General features: G+C 44.1%; 1 protein-coding gene and 1 long non-coding RNA gene across 5 annotated transcripts in view; one reads left to right on the plus strand and one right to left on the minus strand.

The window, feature by feature from the left end:
- Positions 1-20,130, plus strand: part of JPH1 (junctophilin 1) — a 79,381-nt gene that overhangs the window by 53,219 nt on the left and 6,032 nt on the right. For 2 of the 3 annotated variants that reach the window (XM_022595221.3, XM_022595220.3), the window contains exons 3-4: positions 6,315-6,433; positions 16,210-16,850. In XM_022595221.3, coding sequence (XP_022450929.1) covers positions 6,315-6,433; positions 16,210-16,850 — 760 coding nt within the window. Of the gene's footprint in view, positions 1-6,314; positions 6,434-16,209; positions 17,342-20,130 lie in introns of those variants that run through there. The other variant, XM_089898565.1, reaches the window with a different exon arrangement.
- LOC111185561 (uncharacterized) overlaps positions 11,523-20,130 on the minus strand; it is a 187,528-nt gene continuing 178,920 nt past the window's right edge. For both annotated transcript variants that reach the window (XR_002647578.3, XR_016388262.1), the window contains one exon: positions 11,523-20,120. This is a non-coding gene — a long non-coding RNA (uncharacterized LOC111185561). The remainder of the gene's footprint in view (positions 20,121-20,130) is intronic.

The following is a 20,130-nucleotide window of genomic DNA, read 5'->3' on the forward strand; positions in this document are numbered from 1 at the left end:
TCACATGAATCTTGGTTCATATCCTATCTTGGATATCATGGTTCATCCTCCTATCTCCCCTTGAAAACAGGCCAAGGGCATGGTATGAATTATGATTCTAAGAAGGCATCTCTAAGATTGCTAAAGTAATGTGGTTTAACTTCTGATCTCATAGACAAGAATCATCTGTGACTAGACTGGCCTCAGCCTGGTCTCTGGCTACCCACACTTTCAAAGCCTGTGTCGTCATACCTCTGCAAGAGTTTGGGCCCTTGAAAGGTCAAATACCAGATTTCAGTGGGGATACCATGCCCCTAAATTTACATTGTATATCTAAATAACTTGATAATGCTTTTAGAAAAGGAAGCAGTGGACCACCCTGGCAAAAAAAGACAACTGTTTGCTGAAGCTGTAACTTGTGTTTAACCAGGACCTAAGAACACAGTCTTGAAGTTATTATTCCAGGTGCTGTCTTTTACAAAACAAAAAAGCAACGTAGGAAGAAAATTAACATTCAAGAACTAATAAACGTAAAGATTGGACCCGCAAGAAGTAGTCTTCCTAAACCACATTTACTGAGCTTTAGCTGAATCACTGTCCATTGCAGATTAAAATCTTCTTCAGCTGTGCCAGTGAATAGGTATGTGTGTGAGAGATGGAAAGTCAGAAGTCCGGAGAAGCAGCTGAGGGGGCCGTTTGTGCCTGGCAGGAGGAGTGTATGCTGAGTCTCGTGGGGTTGGTCTGACCAGAGAAGCAGATCGATACTGAGAGACCAGTTTCTTTCCGGCACAGGAACTCAGACATTATGCCTTTGCTTTTTAGCTGAGAGCTGTGGAGACACCTAGTTCTTGTTCATATCGAGAGTATTCCTTGCTTAACAGACTGATTTCTTCTTTAAAAGGGCTCCCACTGTATACACAAGATAATTGGTTTTTGCCAGTCTAGGTCTCTCGTAAGTGAATAATGTCACAGTCCAAAAGGAAGGCTAACTAAGGTCATTTTTTGGCATTTTCTTGCACATGATGCCATAACCCAGGAAAGGATTTTGGTTATTGTCAGGCAATTTCAAGAAAACCAGAAGGGAAATAGAATGGCAGGCTGCAAGGACAGAAGCAGGGAGATCAGTTCAGCCTTTGCAGGAACCCGGTGAGATGTGACCTGGGCAGGAGCAGTGATGAGAAGGAGACACGCGGGGTCGGGTGTGTATTTTGAAGGTCCTGCCGGCTGCCTTGCTGACCGTGGATGTGGTGTGTGAGAGAAAGGGAGGCAACCAGGATGACTCACAGGGTCTGGGCTTGAGCAACTGGATGAATGGGGTTGCCGTTCACTGATGTTTGGAGTCTTACGTACAATTGCTCTCTCTTTTTTTTTTTTTTTTTTTTTTTGCCTGCATTGTGTCTTCATTGCTGCGCGCAGGCTTTCTCTAGTTGCGGCGAGCGGGGGCTACTCTTCGTTGTGGTGCGCGGGCTTCTCATTTCTGTGGCTTCTCTTGTTGCGGAGCACGGGCTCTAGGTGCGTGGGCTTCAGTAGTTGTGGCACGCAGGCTCTGTAGTTGTGGCTCGCAGGCTCAGTAGTTGTGTTTCTCGGGCTCAGTAGTTTTGGCTCGTGGGTTCTAGAGCACAGGCTCAATAGTTGTGGCGCATGGGTTTAGTTGATCCGCGGTATGTGGGATCTTCCCAGACCAGGGCTCAAACCCATGTCCCCTGCACTGACAGGCGGATTCTTAACCACTGCACCACCCGGGAAGTCCAATTGCTCTTGTTTTTAAATGTTGCTAAGAATTTTCTTTAAATATATGGGTATCAAAGCAAATCACATGTACAGCTCCTGAACCAACTAGATGACAGCCTCTGCCATCAAATTTTCAGAGTCAGGTCAGGAAACTTAACTTTGACTTAGTAAGTAACAAATTTTAAAAGACATCAAAAATCAGCATATTTTTTGAAGCAGTTTTTTGTTGGGAAGAAAATATGTAAGAAGTAGAAATAGAAAAGTATAAGTATTGTATACAATTTTACCTTTAGCAACATCCTTGTCCATTCTAGACGAAAATCTTTATCAGCTACGTCAGTGAATAGGTATATAAAAGATTGAAAGAAGTTGGGACAGACGTCTAAGGGACTTGCATCTACCTTATTAGTAGTAGGCCTATGTGCTGGGCGTGTTCAGTGTATTGTTTATATGCTTCTTTTTTTTAAAAGCACTGTTATGTTTAAGAAAAACTGGGAAAGCCAGACCATTTTGTTCTGAGTAAGGTGACTTGAGAGTTCGTGAAACACCATTTTAGTCACTAAAGAAAAAAGAAACTCAGATTCTCATCAAATTACTGATTGGAAAGAAACAAGTTGTAGTTAAGTTCTTAAGTACAGGTGATGCCTGCCATTCAGAAATTCCACATTGGGCTCCCTGGTGGTGCAGTGGTTAAGAATCTGCCTGCCAATGCAGGGGATACGGGTTCGAGCCCTGGTCTGGGAAGATCCCACATGCCGCGGAGCAACTAAGCCCGTGTGCCACAAGTACAGAGCCTGTGCTCTAGAGCCCACGAGCCATAACTACTGAACCCACGTGCCACAACTACTGAAGCCCACGCACCTAGAGCCTGTGCTCTGCAATAAGAGAAGTCACCGCCTACGCACCTCAACAAAGAGTAGCCCCCGCTTGCTGCAACTAGAGAAAGCCCACGCACAGCAACGAAGACCCAATGCAGCCAAAAATAAATAAATAAAATAAATTAAAAAAAAAAAAAAGAAATTCCACATTTACTGTTTCAGCTGTGAGTGACCTTTGCAGGGCTGATGTCCAGGAGGGGGTCACCTACCTGCTGTACCAGCTTAGCCAGTTGCCCAGGCCTCTCTGTATCTCTTTACCCCAAAATAGTAACTCTCTACAAAATTTTGGTTTATTTGTAATAGGACCCTAAAAGAAAGTCTACCACTGATGCCTAACTGAAAGATGTTGCTTTTCACTTACTTTTTGCTGCATTTTATGTGAGAAAGTATAGATGATGATAATGGTATTTGGAGATTCCTGAGGGTCTGAAGATTGGTGGATGTCAGCAGTCTTTGGAACAAATGAAAGGCTTCTTGGGCACGCAGGCATGCTCCTTGTTGGTGCGTATGTTTTCCATGTGACCAGCTACATGTAGCAGCCAGGCATCCACTTGGAGTTTTTTCCACCGGTCTCCCCAGAATGACTAGCCCAAACCCCCCTCCCCCCAAGCCATGAACAATGGCATGTCTTACCCGTTGGGTGATTAAAGGGGTCGTGTGTTGCTCCAGAACTGAGCCTGGGATTGGAGCACATGAATAACGTGGACCAGGGTCAAGCCCAGATTTTTGCCTGGGCAAAATCAAGATGTTTTAATGGGCTGGCCGCACAACACTTTTTTTTTTTTTTTTTTTTTGCGGTATGCGGGCCTCTCACTGCTGTGGCCTCTCCTGTTGTGGAGCACAGGCTCCGGACGCGCAGGCTCCGGACGCGCAGGCTCAGCGGCCATGGCTCACGGGCCCAGCCCCTCCGTGGCATGTGGGATCTTCCCGGACCGGGACACGAACCCGCGTCCCCTGCATCGGCAGGCGGACTCCCAACCACTGCGCCACCAGGGAAGCCCCGCACAACACTTTTGATGACAGCAAACTCAGATGGCTTCCTATTCTCTTCTACTTCTTGTTATCAGGTCCAGGGCTACCAAAATCTCCTGAGCAGATACGTAGTTTCAGGCTTGAATGTGGTTTTGACCATCGTGCCAGCCATGCGGGAGCACTGACACGGGGAGGGGTGCTAGATGGAAAAGTCCCCCCTCCTCGTCTGGTCTTACAGGAAAGAACAAGTAAAAAAGTAAAGGGTTAAGGCTTCACTGATGCTGTGCTTCCAAAATATATTTGCAGAAAGGTTCATCTACATTTGTCTGTTCTCCAGTTTAGCGTGTTGTCAAAAGCGGTGGAAATACTACTACCATTTTATTCCGCTCCGTGGTGGTGGGTTGTGATTGTTTCGGAATAAATGGTGCTTGAGTTTTGTAAGTTTATCATCGAAGGGCTATCAGGTTTTATTATAGGGTAGGATAACTGTACTCTGTGGCTTCATTAATTATGGTGCCTAGACATAATTAGGCTCTAGCTAAGAATAGCAGATAAAATGGAAAATAATTCTGGGAAAAAATGAGCTGAGATTCTGAGAAACTGAAAGGACATAAGAGAGGGCATCCACTGAGTCTCAGCACAACCATGGGACTAAAGCGTCATCAGTGATGGCTCCCTTGCAGGGGTTACCACAGCTGGGTGTTTTAGGAATATGTTCTTATCCCCTTGATTTTGCCTCTGTACTCCCTACCCTGTAGACAGAGATCATCTAAAACATCGTCCAAGATTCGTAAGTGACCATTTTGATGATTAGAATTTGATTCATTCATTTTTAATTAATAGACTTTATTTTTTTAGAGCAGTTTTAAGTTTGCAGAAAAATTGAGGAGAAAGTACAGTTTCCATATACATCCTTTGCCCACACCCATACCCTTGTTATTAACATCTTGCATTAGTGGGTACATTTGGTACAACTGATGAACCAATGTGGAACGTTAGTATTAACTCTAAAGTCCATACTTGACAGTAGGGTTCACTCTTTGTGTTGTACAGTTCAGTGGGTTTTGACAAAAGCATCATGTCATGTATCCCCCAGTAGAGGATTATCCAGCATAGTTTCACTCCCCTAAATATCCCTTTAGATCTACCTGTTCATCCCTCACCCACTTTCACCTTGAACCCTTGGCAATCACTGGTCTTTTTACTGTCTCTGTGGTTTTGTCAATCCATTTATTTTTAAGTAACTACCCAGCTGTTCCAAAGGACATTCCTTTATTTATTTACCATTCCTTTATTTATAAAGTGGGCCCTCAGTAAATACTATGTACCAGGCATTGTTCTGTGCCTTGGGAGTATAGTAGAGCACCAAAAATTAAAAATTAAAAAATGCCCAAAATAAAAAATCTCCCTTACACTTATATTCTAGTACATCAGTCCTCCAGGCTCAGCTGGGTCCTAAGTAGGAGTGAAATGGGACCTCCCCCAGTTAGCCCCACAGTCTCAGGTGAGACCCCTTTTTCCCCGTCTTTTCTGCCTGCAGTCTAGTTCCAGGAATCCCGTCTGCTGGCCTCCTACAGATGCCACCTGGGTTTTCTCTCCTAAGACCAGCTAGGGCATGATGTCATTTCCCAACTTCCTCTCCTGCTGTCTCTGAAAGGCCTGCAGGCACACCTCTTTTAGACTCTCCTTAAGCTTTTACCACTAGTTATCTATAGCCCTGCCTAGCGCTAATAAAAGAAAATAGTTCACAAAATTATAAGAAGCAGGTGCCCATGAAAATTGTCTAAATACTAGCTGGATAAGATCTCCTTCTTTGGAAGAGGATGACCCAAAGTCTCAGCCTCCAAATGTCCTCTTCCTGGGCAGGCAGACATCAGTCCCCCTGCCTTGCCATAAGGAGCCCCATTCTTATCCCTGCTGCCCTCTCCCTAGCCCTTGTCCTCTAGAAAGATAAGCGGTTTCAGTGGGTGAGGACGGACCGGGGAGAAGGTGGAAGACAGAAAGAGATCCCTTTCCTCTTTCCCGCTCCACCTCTCCGCCTGCTTTCGGTTTCACACAAGAAACATGCTTAAAGAACAACTAAATGGACTCCTTGGAATCCTCCTGAGCACATTCTTCCCGCAGACCACTGGGCCTGCTCCTACAGGCCGGGGGGAGCCCATGGTGTGCGTCTGTTCCCAACTACACATTCACCAGAGTCACGCTGATAGGGTGACTTGGCCACGTTGGGAGCGTGGACACCACGGAAATCAGTCAGTGCTACAAATCAGTTTTACTGTTTTTTCCCCCAGAGAGCTACTTTACCAGCACACCACTGGGCAGATCTTCCTTAATCAAATCCTTGTATTGATTCTACCATAGACATTAAATCCATGAGCCCTGTATTAATTCACATGTTCTAATTCTACTCTCCATGGTCAGGGGGCGGGGAGGGGGAACGCCAACCAAAGTCAACGGGGGATTTCATCCTCTAAGTCTTGAACACCAGGCTTTGCCTTAAGCTGCGCAGAACTTGTTATACTTTCATACAACTGGTTATACTTCCGTTAACCTTGAAAGAAAGATTGAGGCAATTCACAGGTGATTTCATCCGCTTGATTTTCATTGATGTCTCACAACTTTCTGTTGCAGATGTGGGGCGAGGATCACGGTTAGCATTTCTTTCCACGCCCTGCCTGCCCCGTAGACCGTTTGCCCGTCCTGTGTAATTAACTAGGTGCCGCCCCTGCTGACGCGCCCTTTGTGCTCCTGTAGGACCGCGCACGCAAGAGCCAAAGCTGACGCCGCCGACCAGGCTGCTCTGGCCGCCCGCCAGGAGTGTGACATCGCGAGAGCTGTGGCCCGAGAGCTGTCACCTGACTTCTACCAGCCAGGTAGGACAGGTGACCTGTGATGGGAGGGGTAGGAGCATTGCCTCTGGTTTCCTTTTTTCCTTTTAATCCAAAGGTCTGTGCCCCATGAATTTCAGCAATACTACAAAACAAGTGGGAGCTTAGAGTAACACGTGCCTGGAGCCTGAGCGTTAGCGCTGGAGATTTGGCTTCTTCCCCGGTGCCTCTGCCCACCCCCCAGCAACAGACTTTGAGCTGATAGCAGTAAACAAGACAGGAATCTAAAAGAGAAGTATTTAAGAAATTGTGTTAGTGTGTTGGGGACCATCTCAGGTGCTAAAACAGATACCTCAAAATCAGAAGCACCTGGAACCATCACGTTAGCAATAAGAGAAGAGCCAGTAAGTACTGCGACTTTTTTTTTTTAATACATCTCAAAGGAATTTGGTTAGGACGTAAAGAAATATACTACTTAAAGACAGATGAATCTGCACAGATTAAGAGGAGAAAATCATTCCAGATCATCTGGCTCAGATGTTATAGAATAGCAGTAAACAAATATTTACAGTGGGTTTCAATAGTTACCTCACTTCTTAGTGGTCTCCTAGTAGACTGCTTCCATCCCTTTAATATACTGGTGTTAACAAAATGGCAGTCGCCACCTTTTTATTATATGTTTCTCCATTGTTTTAGAAACAGCATCTTCCTGTTGATTTGCAGGATCAACAGATTTCTGGGCAAGAGAGACTAAAAGAAATGTTCTAAATTTTAAGTTTCGACGTTTATATTGTCTTGGTAAAGAGTTTTTTCACATTGGTTTCTGTTAATCATGCTGGATAAGTAGCACCCTGCACAACACACGTGTCCAATACCTGTTTGGTTCCAGTGAAGGTGACATAATATTGGAACCCACAGGGCATTAGTGTGACTACATGAACAAGGTAAGTCACAGTGAATAGAAGACCAAGTGTCCATGTATTCTAAAGGCTAGGAACGGGGCTATAATAAAGGATGGGAGAACGAAAAGGAAATGACAGGATTTTTTTTTTTTTCTGCAAAGAATGAAGACAGTAAAAGGCCATGTTAACAAGACTCAGTTTTTAGGAGGAGAGCTTAGGGAGGGGCCCAGTCCCGTTGCTGAGTTGATTGAGTTACCACAGAGCGACTTCTGTACTAGTTCAGCTCCGAGGGAGGTGACCAGTGATAATGGGTGTCTTCTTTTGTGTGCATCCTTTCTAAACCTCTGGGTGGGATTTAAATCACTTAATACGCATGTGTATTTTATTAGGAAAGGGAAATTTTCCATTTTTTGCAGTAGGAATAAACACTCTTCTGGCAACTCACACACGTTAGCAGCTACCTGTCCTAGGGTGTGAGAGCTGGGGAGGGGATTCAGCTACCCAGGGGGGATCATCTTTTTCCTCCCCAGCAGTGCAGCTTTTGGGAGCAGCTCAGCAGTCAGGAGACGGTGCAGCTTCACATAGCAGCCCTGGGCTTGAGCTGCTTTGGAAGCAAACAAACTTGCTGTTGTCTGCAGATGGTCATTTCTTGATTCTGTTGTTAATTCTGTTGGGGAATAGGGTCCCTGTAGCTTGCTATTAGGTGTTAACAAGAGGTAAATGATATGGGAGGTCATCTCAGTTTTCCAGGCTAAATGGTTTTAAAAGCTTTTTATGATGTGAAAGCATTTGAGGGGGGAAAACATATTGTGGGAAAATGTAATTCCACCCTTTCCTAGCTAAAACAGCTTCATATAAGCAAGCTGTCAGTAATGAATATATCACAGTAGCACGAGATGACAAGGGGTCTGTTTGAGACAGGAGCTAAGGGCAGCGGCTGCAATCCCCTTTGACCCGCAGCCAACACTTCCTTCGACAACTGTATAGAAAGCCTTTTCTGTACTGAGTATTGATCTTCTCACGGGAGCATAACTCATGCTTTCCACTCTGCATTTACAGGGTGATCAAATCAGATAGACATTTCTGAAAGGGCTTTCAAGTACTTTTTCTGAGTCAGGCTGCTTGTTTAATTTACATATCACAGATACAAGTGTTCCCTTTGTTTGGAATGGATGTGTCTTATATAGAAGTTGTTAACCCTGGGGAAAGAAGGATGTCTGTCATAGCTTATATTTCGAACGCTTTCATAGTAAGTTACCTCTTTTCAGGAGCTGGCGGTATTTTCAGATATTTCCCATCTTAGTTCAGTCTTCTACTTTTAGTTCAAAACTGTATTATTCTATAGTTTAGTTTAAAACTACAGAAAAAACGTAGCCATGTAGAATGGCTTTATCACTCAAAGGGCCAAGTCGTAACATACAAGAAAAAGCATACCAATGGATGTGTATGAATGTGTATGTAGATAACTGCATAGTACCCAGAAACCTAAATTGCCATGAGTATGAGTGACACGGTGAGTTGTCCCCCAAGAACTTAGAAATGAGGTTGCCCTCCAGGAGTTAAAATGAGCCCATGAGACTGCACAGATGTATATAAAGTGATCGTAAGTGACAGCATGGCTGTAGCATAGCAAGATTTCCTTGTAACCTGATTGAGTGTATTGAAACCTCTGAAGACTTGGTCACCCCCCAAAGTAGTATAGAAGAAAGAGTCACAGAGGCAAAAATAGGCAGTGCCCATCCAAATGCTATCTAGAGGAGAGCAAACCCATGGCCCAAAACCTTGGAGTACTGCAGTTGCATTGGCAAGGACGTTTCTGCGATGGGGAGGGGTGCAGGGAACCGTTACCAGCTGTGTGTGGCTTTCCTGGCGAGAGCATCCGAGTGAAGAAATGGATGCATCAGGTTAGCTCAGCATGATGCCATTAGATACTTGATTCATCTCATGCCTCCGTCTTGATTCCACATCCACCACTAACCTTCTGATTTTCGTTGAGCTTCTCGTGGAGGTCTGCCAACAGGGAGAGCACGCACTGGTGGTAATCAGTGCAGGTCTCAGGCCTCTGTGACATTTACCTTGCTCATTGTGATTGGTCTTCTGGTGTCAACCATCAGTCTTGTGAGCTTTGGTGATGTGAGTCTGCCCCAAGGGATGGCTCTACTTCAAAGTGCTGATGAAATCAGGTTTTTAAGCCCGGAAAGCTGAGGTGAGACTTTGGAGGATCACTGAGCAGGTAGTGGGGAGTTGGACATGGTGGAGAATGATTGGGAAACTCTATGTATGGCTCATTTCCCCACTGTTTCAATTTCCTTTCCATCAAGATGCTTATTTTGTTTTTAATTTCCAGTGATGTTTGTCCGTTGTGGGGGTCACTGGTCATGGGTTAAAAAAGAGAATGTGGCCAGTGTATTACGTAGGGCCCTCTTGCCAGGTGGCCTAGGCAGCACCCTCAACGAGCTTTGTCTTTCTGTGTTTAAGCGTGTGCATTAGTCAGCTTGGGCTGCTAAAACAAAGTACCATGGACGGAGTGGCTTACACAATAGCCATTTGTGTTTTGTGGTTCTGGAGGCTGGAAGTCCAAGATCAGGGTGCCAGCATGGTTGGGTTCTGGTGATGCCCACCTTCCTGGCTCACAGATGGCCTTTCCCCAGTGCATGCACCTGGAGAGAGAGAACTCTGGTGTCTCTTCCTCTTTTCATAAGAGCATTAAGCCCATCGTGAGAGTCTCACCCTCGTGAACTAATCTAAGCTATCACCCAAAGGCCACACCTCCAATAACATCACATTGGGGGTTAGGGCTTCAACATATGAATTTGTGAGGGGGCAGGGAGACAAACGGTGTAACACACACACACACAGTGTGTTGATTACTTAAAGTGAAGTCTTTTAGTACAGATTATTTTGAGATAGTGTTAACTAAGCTCACACTTCTGGTATGGATTAGAAGTCTTAAGAATTGTCTGTGCCTATCATTAATATGTAATACTTTTGGTTAAGAAGAAAGAAGCATCCTGGAATAGATGCCTTCTAAACTCACTTTCCAGACCCAAAATTCTGAATTTTTTTCATAGAAAAAGGAAAACTGGATAATCCACTAGTTGACGTGAAATTAATAATTCATGGGTTTGCTGGTTATTCTTACCACTTAGGCATTCCAGTGTATCCCGTTCCACACACGTGTGTACTGAAAGCCCACCATGTGCAAGGGGCCCTGGGCTGGGTGTCCCACGGCTTGCAGACAAGAGTGCTGTGGCTGTGCTCTCAGAAGCTGCGGTATTGTTACCGATGGGACTCTAAAGTCCTGTGGGGATGTAGCATTCTTTCCACATAGAATATAAAAGGGATCCTGCTATCGGTTATAGAATTTTAAAAAAATCTTTCAGTCTGGTCTTCTTTTACTGATTGGCAGTCTCCGCAGAAAAATCCTACTTTCTATTTAATGACTTCTGATGTTGCTACAAAGCATTTGCCATCAGCACTGCCCTGGTAGACATTTGTTTGGAGGAGTCTCCGTGGTGCTTCCTCTGCCCACAGCCGTTTCCCTGAGGCTCACCTAATGAAGAACTAGCTGAACGCCCTGCTGTTTCCATCCGCCGTTCATGCCAGCTGTGACGTGTAACCTTTCCGTGTGGGGGCACGACACGTGCTCAGTGTTGTTGTTTCGTGTTGTGTGGCATGTCAGTGAGCAGGTGACCCGTCTCTGACATCGTCCCAATACTAAATCCCCAGGGGAAAAAAAAATCCCTTAGGATTTAGAAATACTGTCTGTAAAAACAGACAAACATGCTGACTGCAACAGCTATCAACACTTCTCATAATTTCCCTCCTTGGTGATATTCTGACTAGTCTCTTTGATGAACTGCTGCATCTCATCAACTTTATGCTGCTGGCATTGCAACACTGACGCACATTACTACACAGACAAGTAGTAGTCACACCGTGTGCCTTCCAAGAAACTTGTCCAGGAAAAACTTCTGCCCTCTGCGTTATACTAAATATCTTGTTTTAAAAGCACTTAATCTTACTCTGTAAAATCTAAGTGTATATCCTCATGTAGCTGGCCAGTCCCCAGTTGACTATGCCATGCTGGAACCACTTCCAGCTGGATGCAGGTAAGTAAGGGAGGCTGGAGTTGGGTCTACCTCTAGTCAACATACTTTTTGCCACACTTTAATTTTTTTTTTAATTTTTTTTTTTTTGAGTCAGAAGTCTTTATTTCAAGGTCTCGCCCAGGTGCTTTTTTTTCATTTATTTTTATTTTATTTTTAATTTTTATTTTATATTGGAGTATAGTTGATTAACAATGTTAGTTTCAGGTGTACAGCAGAGTGATTCAGTTATACATGTACACGGATCTATTCTTTTTCAAATTCTTTACCCATTTAGGTTATTACAGAACATTGAGCGGAGTTCCTTGTGCTATACAGTAGGTTCTTGTTGGTTATCTATTTTATTTATTTTAATTTTTATTATTTTTTTATTATTTATCTTTGGCTGCGTTGGGTCTTCGTTGCTGTGTGCAGGCTTTCTAGTTGTGAGCGGGGGCTACTCTTTGTTGCGGTGCACAGGCATCTCATTGCAGTGGCTTCTCTTGTTGCGGAGCACAGGCTCTAGGCATGCAGGCTTCAGTAGTCGCGGCACGCGAGCTCAGTAGTTGCAGCACTGGGGTCCTAGAGCGCACGGGCTTCAGTAGTTGTGGCGTGCGGGCTCTAGAGCGAAGGCTCAGTAGTAGAGCGCATGGGCTTAGTTGCTCTGCATCATGTGGGATCTTCCTGGACCAGGGATTGAACCCACGTCCCCTGCATTGGCAGGTGGATTCTTGACCACTGCACCACCAGGGAAGTCCCTGGTTTTCTATTTTAAATATAGCAGTGTTTACATGTCAATCCCAAATTTGCCATACTTTTAAATGCCAATACTGGGTACATGAGAGTTACCTGGAGCATTTGTTAAACATCAAGATTTCTAGGCTTCGATTCATACTTATTAAATTCTCTGGGCATCGCACCCCAGGTACCTCTGATGGGCAGCAAATGTGGATTGACTGCTTTGGAGTGCCTTTATTCCCTTATCCAGCCAATTTTTAACGCATAATAAAGCTGGGGGGGATTTTTTTCATCTGAAAGGTGGTGCTGGTAAATTCTTTGAGCTCAACAGATTTTGAATATCATTAGAAGCCCTGTAAATAAAACTGAACTGAATACGCCTGAAAACCATGTCTTAGGAGATAGGGCACAAGAAATGCCTTTCCTAAGACATTTAAGACAGGAAAACTGTGCAAAGGAGCAATGCATGAGATCTCTAAAGATCTGAAGGAGTGGTTAGACTGGTATTTGAGAGTTCATAAACATAATAAATACATTCAGTGGCATCCAAAATAAAGCTTCGTAAGTCGGTTACTACAAAATCGTCCAGTGGCCGAATTATTCTCTGCTTGGCCTATTAACGATAGCATCAGTTAAGAGGCAGGCAGAGTTCTACTTACTCTTTACAAAGAGCGTTTGCAACTGTGCTTTGTCTTCAGGTACTTGTAAGTCTTTGTTCTTTTTCCACATAACTAAAGCATATCCCTTTTTAAAAAATTATTTTTCTTGGACCCGCTATTACTGAATGGCCTGAGTTTCCTCCCAAATAAACGCTCTCTTGTCGCTGTTAGCGTTTCAGCAGCGTCTCATCCTTTGCTGGCAGCTGTCGCTTGCTGGGATCTGTCAGCAGCTCCCATTTCAGCTTCTCATCTGCTTTCTGCAGTAAACGCAGGTGAGACCAGTGGTTACGCAGATAAATCCTGAACTTGTAAGCGTCACTGTTAGGGTCTCACCTTTTCAAAATGGAGCACATAGGCTTTGTGACAGCTTTATTTCTCGTGGTTCAGTGACTGTCTTCTCCTTCCAACATCAAGAGTGCATAACTAGTCATGTTTGCCAGAGATTATTTTTTCCCGTTCTTTTCTGTTGTGTGTATTTAAACATTAGCTTTTAATATGACTTCATCTCAAGAGAGAAGGATTTGCAAAATTAACTTTTGCACTGACCCCTTAGATTGAAGACATTAAAAAGTACTTCGTAATTTGTGTTTCAGAGTTAGGCGGCTTAAATGAAAAATGATTGGCTCTAAGAGTCTTGACTATTAATTACCTTTGCACGGAACACTTACTACCATGCCTAGATGGGTATTTCAGTAATGCTCTAAAATTGGATAACAGAGAAGCACAAATGAAACCAAGTTGTGATGAAATCTGGGGTAGAGGGGTGGGAGGAAAATATGTAAATGGCACACTGCAGAGGAGGGGCTTCTCCATGAAAGGCCAGTATAAATGGTCTTCGTGGGTTTTTGAAAGTAGGGGCAAGCCTGTTGATGAAGAATGTCGCTTTCTGGTGCTGCCCATGCTTCTTCCTCTTGGTGGTATGTCCCAGTCACAACACCAAGGAAGAATCCAGAAACAAAGACAGCACCTTTTGAATAATTGCAGTTGCCTTTTTCTTCACTCAAGTGAGATACATCTCTCTGTGCCAAGAATCCATACTGCCATTTTTAATGGAGAATGTAAAAGAAAATTGCCAATTTTTTTTAAAGGGGGTACTTAACCAAGTTTAGAAAAGGAAATCTCAGTTGTTGGCGATGTTGACCTGTTGGGGAAATTTGAACCCTGTTTGGCTTTGTCTTCTGGAGGATGGAATATGAGATAATGCTCTTATGCTTTTGGCCCTGAGTACAAGCTATAAATGTGGGTCCTTGGGGATTCTCATTTCTGGGCTTAGTGTATTCCACGTTGCATTATATTTTATCTTAAGGATACACAGGAGCTGTGTGACTTTGGGTTTTTCAGCTGCTACAGCTGTTTCCGTATCAGTAAAATCGGGATATTGCCTGCTTCCTAAGATTTTGGTGAGGCTTTACATTTTGGAAAGTGCCTTGTATAATAAATGGCAGTCTCACAACATGGGAAGAGCAATTACAAGTTGGTAGTATGTAAAGTTTTTATTTACCTTTTTGAAATTTTTTATTTTTACACAGTTTTCTTTTTTTTTTTTTTTGCGGTACGCGAGCCTCTCGCTGCTGTGGCCTCTCCCGTTGCGGAGCACAGGCTCCGGATGCGCAGGCTCAGCGGCCATGGCTCACGGGCCCAGCCGCTCCGCGGCATGTGGGATCTTTCCGGACCGGGGCATGAACCCGCGTCCCCTGCATCGGCAGGCGGACTCTCAACCACTGCGCCACCAGGGAAGCCCTATTTTTACACAATTTTTAAAGGTTATTTTCTATTTACAGTTATTACAAGATATTGGCTATACCCTCCTTGTTGTACAATACAGCCTTGAGCCTATCCTACACCCAGTAGTTCTTCTACTCCCCCACCTTACAGTGCCCCTCCCTCCCTCCCCACTGGTACCCACTAGTTTGTTCTCTGTATGTCTGCGAGTCTGCTGCTTTTCTGTTATATTTCCTAGTTGGTTGTATCTTTTAGATTCCATAAGTGACACCATACAGTATTTGTTTTTCTCTGACTTACTTCACTTAGCATAATGCCCTCCAAGTCCATCCATGTTGCTGCACATGGGAAACTTGCATTCTTTTTTATGTCTGAGTAGTATTCCACGTGTGTGTATATAAAACCTCTTCTTTATCCATTCATCTGTTGATGGAGGCAGTATGTATTTTTAACAATTTTAAGGGTAATTGTTCTTCAGCCCCTCTGGGCTGAGAGGTGGGAGTAGAGACGGGAAGGGAAGCGAACAGATGCAGTGCTCTGGAGTTGACAAGAGCTGGTCAGCTCGTGTAAGCAGGTTGCTGGGTGATTTCTTCCTTGGGTACTCCAGAGATGACACTGTCACCTCCTGCCCATTTGCAGAGAAGAGGGCCAGCTGGACTGTGTGACCTTGACTTCCTGTGATGAAAAATGGCTGATGGGTGAAGTGGTGGCCAAAGGATGCGCAGGACCTGGTTACTGGGGAGGGGCTGAGGGGCAAAGTGCCTAGAAAGAAGGGCACTGCCTTGGAGCATGTCTCTGAGGGCCCCAGAGAGGCCCTTTTCTGGACGGCTGGCCTCCTTAAATAAGCGCTCACTGCCGGTACCATCTTGTGATGCACATTCTCCTTACATCCCCACTCCCCCCAAAATCTGCCCATAAAATAACAATGGCACCAGGGTCCCTTTTTTTAAGTGAAATTTTCTTCTATTTATGAAAATAACATGTGATTGTTACACAATTCTAAAGTACTCAGAAAAAGAAAAAAAAAATCCTGAGACTACAGAGCCAAAGACAACTGCCTTGTCTTGACTTTGATGCCTGCAGAAACGCTGCTGATGCAAACCCAGGCTGTGAAGGGACTCCGAGTAAGTCATCTTATAAAGTGTAACCTAAAGCTCAGAAGTTGTTCCTAACTAGGCAGTTTAAATGCTCCTTTGATGAAGGGTCATTAAAACTATGTTATCTGCATGTTCTCCACCGACAGTGTAGATACTTTATTAAACATTAATATATTTAAGTGTTCTAATATATTACATATTAAACATAAGAGCCAGTTTATTTTTGTATATGAGTGTATACTCTGTATTTTAGTTACACCATGTAAATTGGAACGTTCAGATTAATTATGGTGCTGTCTCCAGTGCTCTATCCATATGAATTCTGCCTCTGTATTCAACCAGCAGCAAAAATCAGGACTGTTTAACTTTTGTGGCTATCACAATAGTGTACATAATGGTATATATATTAACTTAAAAACTTTTCATCAGTAAATAATCTTTTCTCCCAGGGAATGAAACGTCCTTATGCTTAGTCAAAGCCTCGTAAATATGTTTAAAACAAAAAGAGAAAAGGCTAAGCTGATTTAGCAAAATAATATGAGTAGCCATGAGGAACAAGCCTTTATGCCTTATTATTTTTTATCACCTTCCCTTGTGTTGTCCCTTTCTCCCCAGGTCCAGATTATGTCAAACAGAGATTTCAGGAAGGTGTAGATGCTAAAGAAAATCCAGAAGAAAAGGTCCCGGAAAAGCCACCTACACCAAAGGAATCTCCCCATTTTTATCGCAAAGGCACGACACCCCCAGCGTCTCCCGAGGCAAGTCCCAAACAAGGCGGCTCTCCCTCCCCAAAGCCCGTGAAGAAGCAAAATCCCAGCTCAGGGGCCAGACTCAACCAAGACAAAAGGAGTGCAGCCGAGGAGCAGGTGACGGCCACCGTCAATAAGCCCTTGACCTCCAAGGCTCCCACGAAGGAGGTGGGAGCGGCTGTGCCCCACTCCAGGTACTCTGGCCGTCACCACGTCCCTAACCCCAGTAACGGGGAGCTGCACTCTCAGTATCACGGCTACTACGTGAAACTGAACGCCCCCCAGTACCCCCCGGAGGACGTGGAAGAAGAGGAAGGGCCAAGCCAGTCTTCCTCGGCGCTGGTGCACAAGCCATCGCCCAACAGGTGGAGTCCCCCTAAATCTGTGACAAAACCAGTTGCCAAAGAAAGCAAAGCTGAGCCAAAAGCTAAGAAGTCTGAACTTGCTATACCAAAGAATCCAGCAAGCAACGATTCGTGCCCTTCTTTGGAAAAAGAAGCCAATTCGGTAAGTTGTGCGAGACGTGTTTTTCTCTCACTTCTGCTCCTTTTGGTTCTTTCGGGTGGCAGTGTGGGGCATCTGCGCCTTGATGATGACGATTTGCACCTAGGCTTAGCAAAAGTCCCCGGGAGCACCGGGCTGTGTAGAGTAGAGCCTAGCACTGGTAGCTTGAGCCACGATGGGCTCTCGGGCAGAAATTCCTCTGTGCTCACTCGGCCACCCCTCAGGCTTCATGCAGGTAGGTTCATGCAGGTAGGCTGACGTGACTAGCTTGTTGCAGCTCCACTTTTACAAGCCTTTACCAGCACTTCTTGGTGAGCTTCATGGTAGCTGTTGAATTCCCTGGCGGTCCAGTGGTTAGGACTCTGCACTTTTGTTCCCGGTGGATTTAAGGTTCTTTCTTCGTTGTGAAAGAATTCGGAGATAAAGTGATAGATTTATTTAGAGAAAAACACACTCCACAGACAGAGTGTGGGCCATCTTGGAAGGCAAGAGGCTTCGAAATATGGGGTGGCTCATTTTTATGGGCTGGTAATTTCATAGGCTAATGAGTGGATTATTCCAACTTTTGGGGAAGGGAAGGGGCGGGGATTTCCAGGAATTGGGTCACCGCCCACTTTTTGACCTTTTATGGTTGGCCTCGGAACTGTCATGGCGCTGGTGGATGTGTCATTTAGCATATGGTGACATTACAATGAGCATGTAATGAGGCTTAAGGTCTTCTGGAAGTCAAATCTTCTGCCATCTTGGACCTAGTTGGTTCTAACCAGTCTTTGTCATGTACTATGGCTACATCATTCTTTTAAAGGTTGTGCCCTGCCCCCTTCTCTCCTGTTTTACTTTCATTGCCGAGGGCCGTGAGGCACCACCAGAAAAAGGACTACATGGTAGCTGTCTTATTAGCTCTGGCTGCTATAACAAAACTACCCTAGACTGGGTGGTCTAAACAGCAAACATTTATTTCTCACAGTTCTGAAGGCTCAGGAGTCCCAAGATCAAGGCACCAGCAGATTCAGTGTCTGGTGAGACGCCACTTACTTCCTGGTCCATAGAACACAGGCCGTCTTCTCCCTGTGTCCTCACGGGACTGAGAGGAAACAAGCTGTCCGGCGTCTCTTCTTGGAAGGGCACTAATCCCATCCTGAGGGCTCCACCCTCATAAGCTGATTCTCTCCCAAAGGTTCCCCCTCCAAATACCATCACATTGGGGGTTAGGGCTTCAGTGGACGAATTTGGGGGGCAGGGGATAGATCCAAATATGCAGTCCATAACAACAATAGCTAATTCTGAGGGCTGGGTCCCCTGCGCCTGTGCTCTAACCAGGAGGAGGGCTCCACTGCCATTTGCTAAGTCCTTAGCCTGCCTTTTGACTCTGCACCCACAATGGTCAGCATCTTTAGACAAAAGAACATCTTTTCTAGCTATTATGAATTATTCTCATAAAGAGTGTGGATTTTATTTAATGGCCAGGCTTTGCAGCTAGAACTTCTTCTTTCCCATATGAGAAGTGAAATTTTTCAACTGTTTAAGAAAATCACTTTGGTCTTCTAACTCCTCAAAGTGTCAGTTCTCCTAAAATTTCAGTTTTCTGGTAGATGCTAGTTTTATTATGAGTCTGGAGCATTTATTTATTATGAGTCTGGAGCATTTAAGGTTTTTGTTATTCAACCAGAAAGCTTTCAGTTATTGATAAATACCAACATCCTCATTCCATGAGATTTGTTAATGATAAAAGGAATTAGTATTTTATCATATTCTGTAGAATTTATAAAATGTGAAGCTAAGTAATTTTTGATAAAAAGCTGACTGATCTGTTGACCTAGTCATATGCCTTTGGAAAACATTGTAATTTAGGGAGGAAGCCATAGCCAACCCAGTATTTACTAGTAATTTCAGAAACATATTTGCATAAAGGTGTGGATTAATATTTTGGCCAACAATACATCCATCAGTTTCTTACCTTTAAGAAAAAATTTTTCTTACTGTTCTATCTACTCATAGGGTTAGACATTGAAATTCATTTTTTAATTAACTTATATTTGAAATTTCTTAGGTTTATTTTGCTAATATCTATCAACACAGTTTCCCACCTTTTTAAAATTCTCACCATTTTAATTATCTAAATATGAATAAATCAGGTTAACATGATTAACTTTCTGAGAGTCAACCTCCATATAGATAAATGGTTTTCATAACAATAACTTTGAGACTGTTCAGTGAGCATTCATCTTTTAAAATATTTTAACACTGGTATGTCAGTATCCTGATATTATAACTGTCCGTGCTAATGTCATCACTACTGAATTTGTTAAATGTGATAACTCACTTCTTATTTGGCTTTCAGCATTTATAGCCATAGGTTAATAAAGCCTCACATACGTATTAGTATTGGTTTGCCTGATTTACAAAGGGGAAATTCAGGCAATGCAAGGCTATTATCGTTTATACCTTTGGGTACCCAGTAGTGGGGTTCAGTTGATTTCCAGAACTCCCCAAGGGGAAGTGTGTGCCCCAGTGCTCCTCACATTAGATGAGTTACCTAGTAGTCTTTCTGTAAAACGTTACTAACGTTACTAAGAGGTAAATTCACACAGCCTTCTTGTTTAGAAACAGCATCTGTCTTAACGAATGTGCAAAACAGTCAGATTCTGGGAGTTGGCCAAGCATCGTGCAGCTCTGCAGGCTGGTCTCTAGGGTTCCCCTAAACACCCCAAGAGAGAAGGGAGGCCAGCAGCTCTGCACCTCTGTCGGGAGCTGGAAGGCAGGACTGAGTTGGCACCTTCGTGCGGAGCGTTTCACAATTAACCTTCTCTTCCTTAATAACATAAAGCTGCCTCTCACACCCCTTATAACCATTTTCTTCACAGAGAGTTAGGAAGTGACAAAATCATCCTAAAGGTAGGCAGTGAATGGCCTTTAAAACAAAAGAGCACTGCATACAATTTCGAGGTAAAAAGACACTGTGTAAGTCAGAAGTTTACAAATAACAACGTGGAAATTCATGGCAGAGTTCACACTGAAGCAGACATTTGAGGGGAAGCAGACTGAATCCATCTTTGTGAGAGATCCACCTTGAGTCAGCATCACCACGTGTAGGGTGGCTGACCAAACAATCTGCACAATTTTAGTCAGCCAGCTTGCTGAGACAGTGTAGGCTAGCGGTATGGCCTCTGGCGCCAGACTTCACAGGTTCACATCCCAGCTGTGTTACTTACCAGCTCGATGACCTTAGGCGAGTTTCTTGACTGCTCTGTGACTTGATTTTTTCATCTGTACCTGTATCAAG

Source organism: Delphinapterus leucas, chromosome 17 (genome assembly GCF_059928025.1).
Source record: "Delphinapterus leucas isolate spDelLeu-1000000601 "Yukka" chromosome 17, BTC_Dleu_Yukka2, whole genome shotgun sequence".
NCBI lineage: Eukaryota > Metazoa > Chordata > Mammalia > Artiodactyla > Monodontidae > Delphinapterus > Delphinapterus leucas.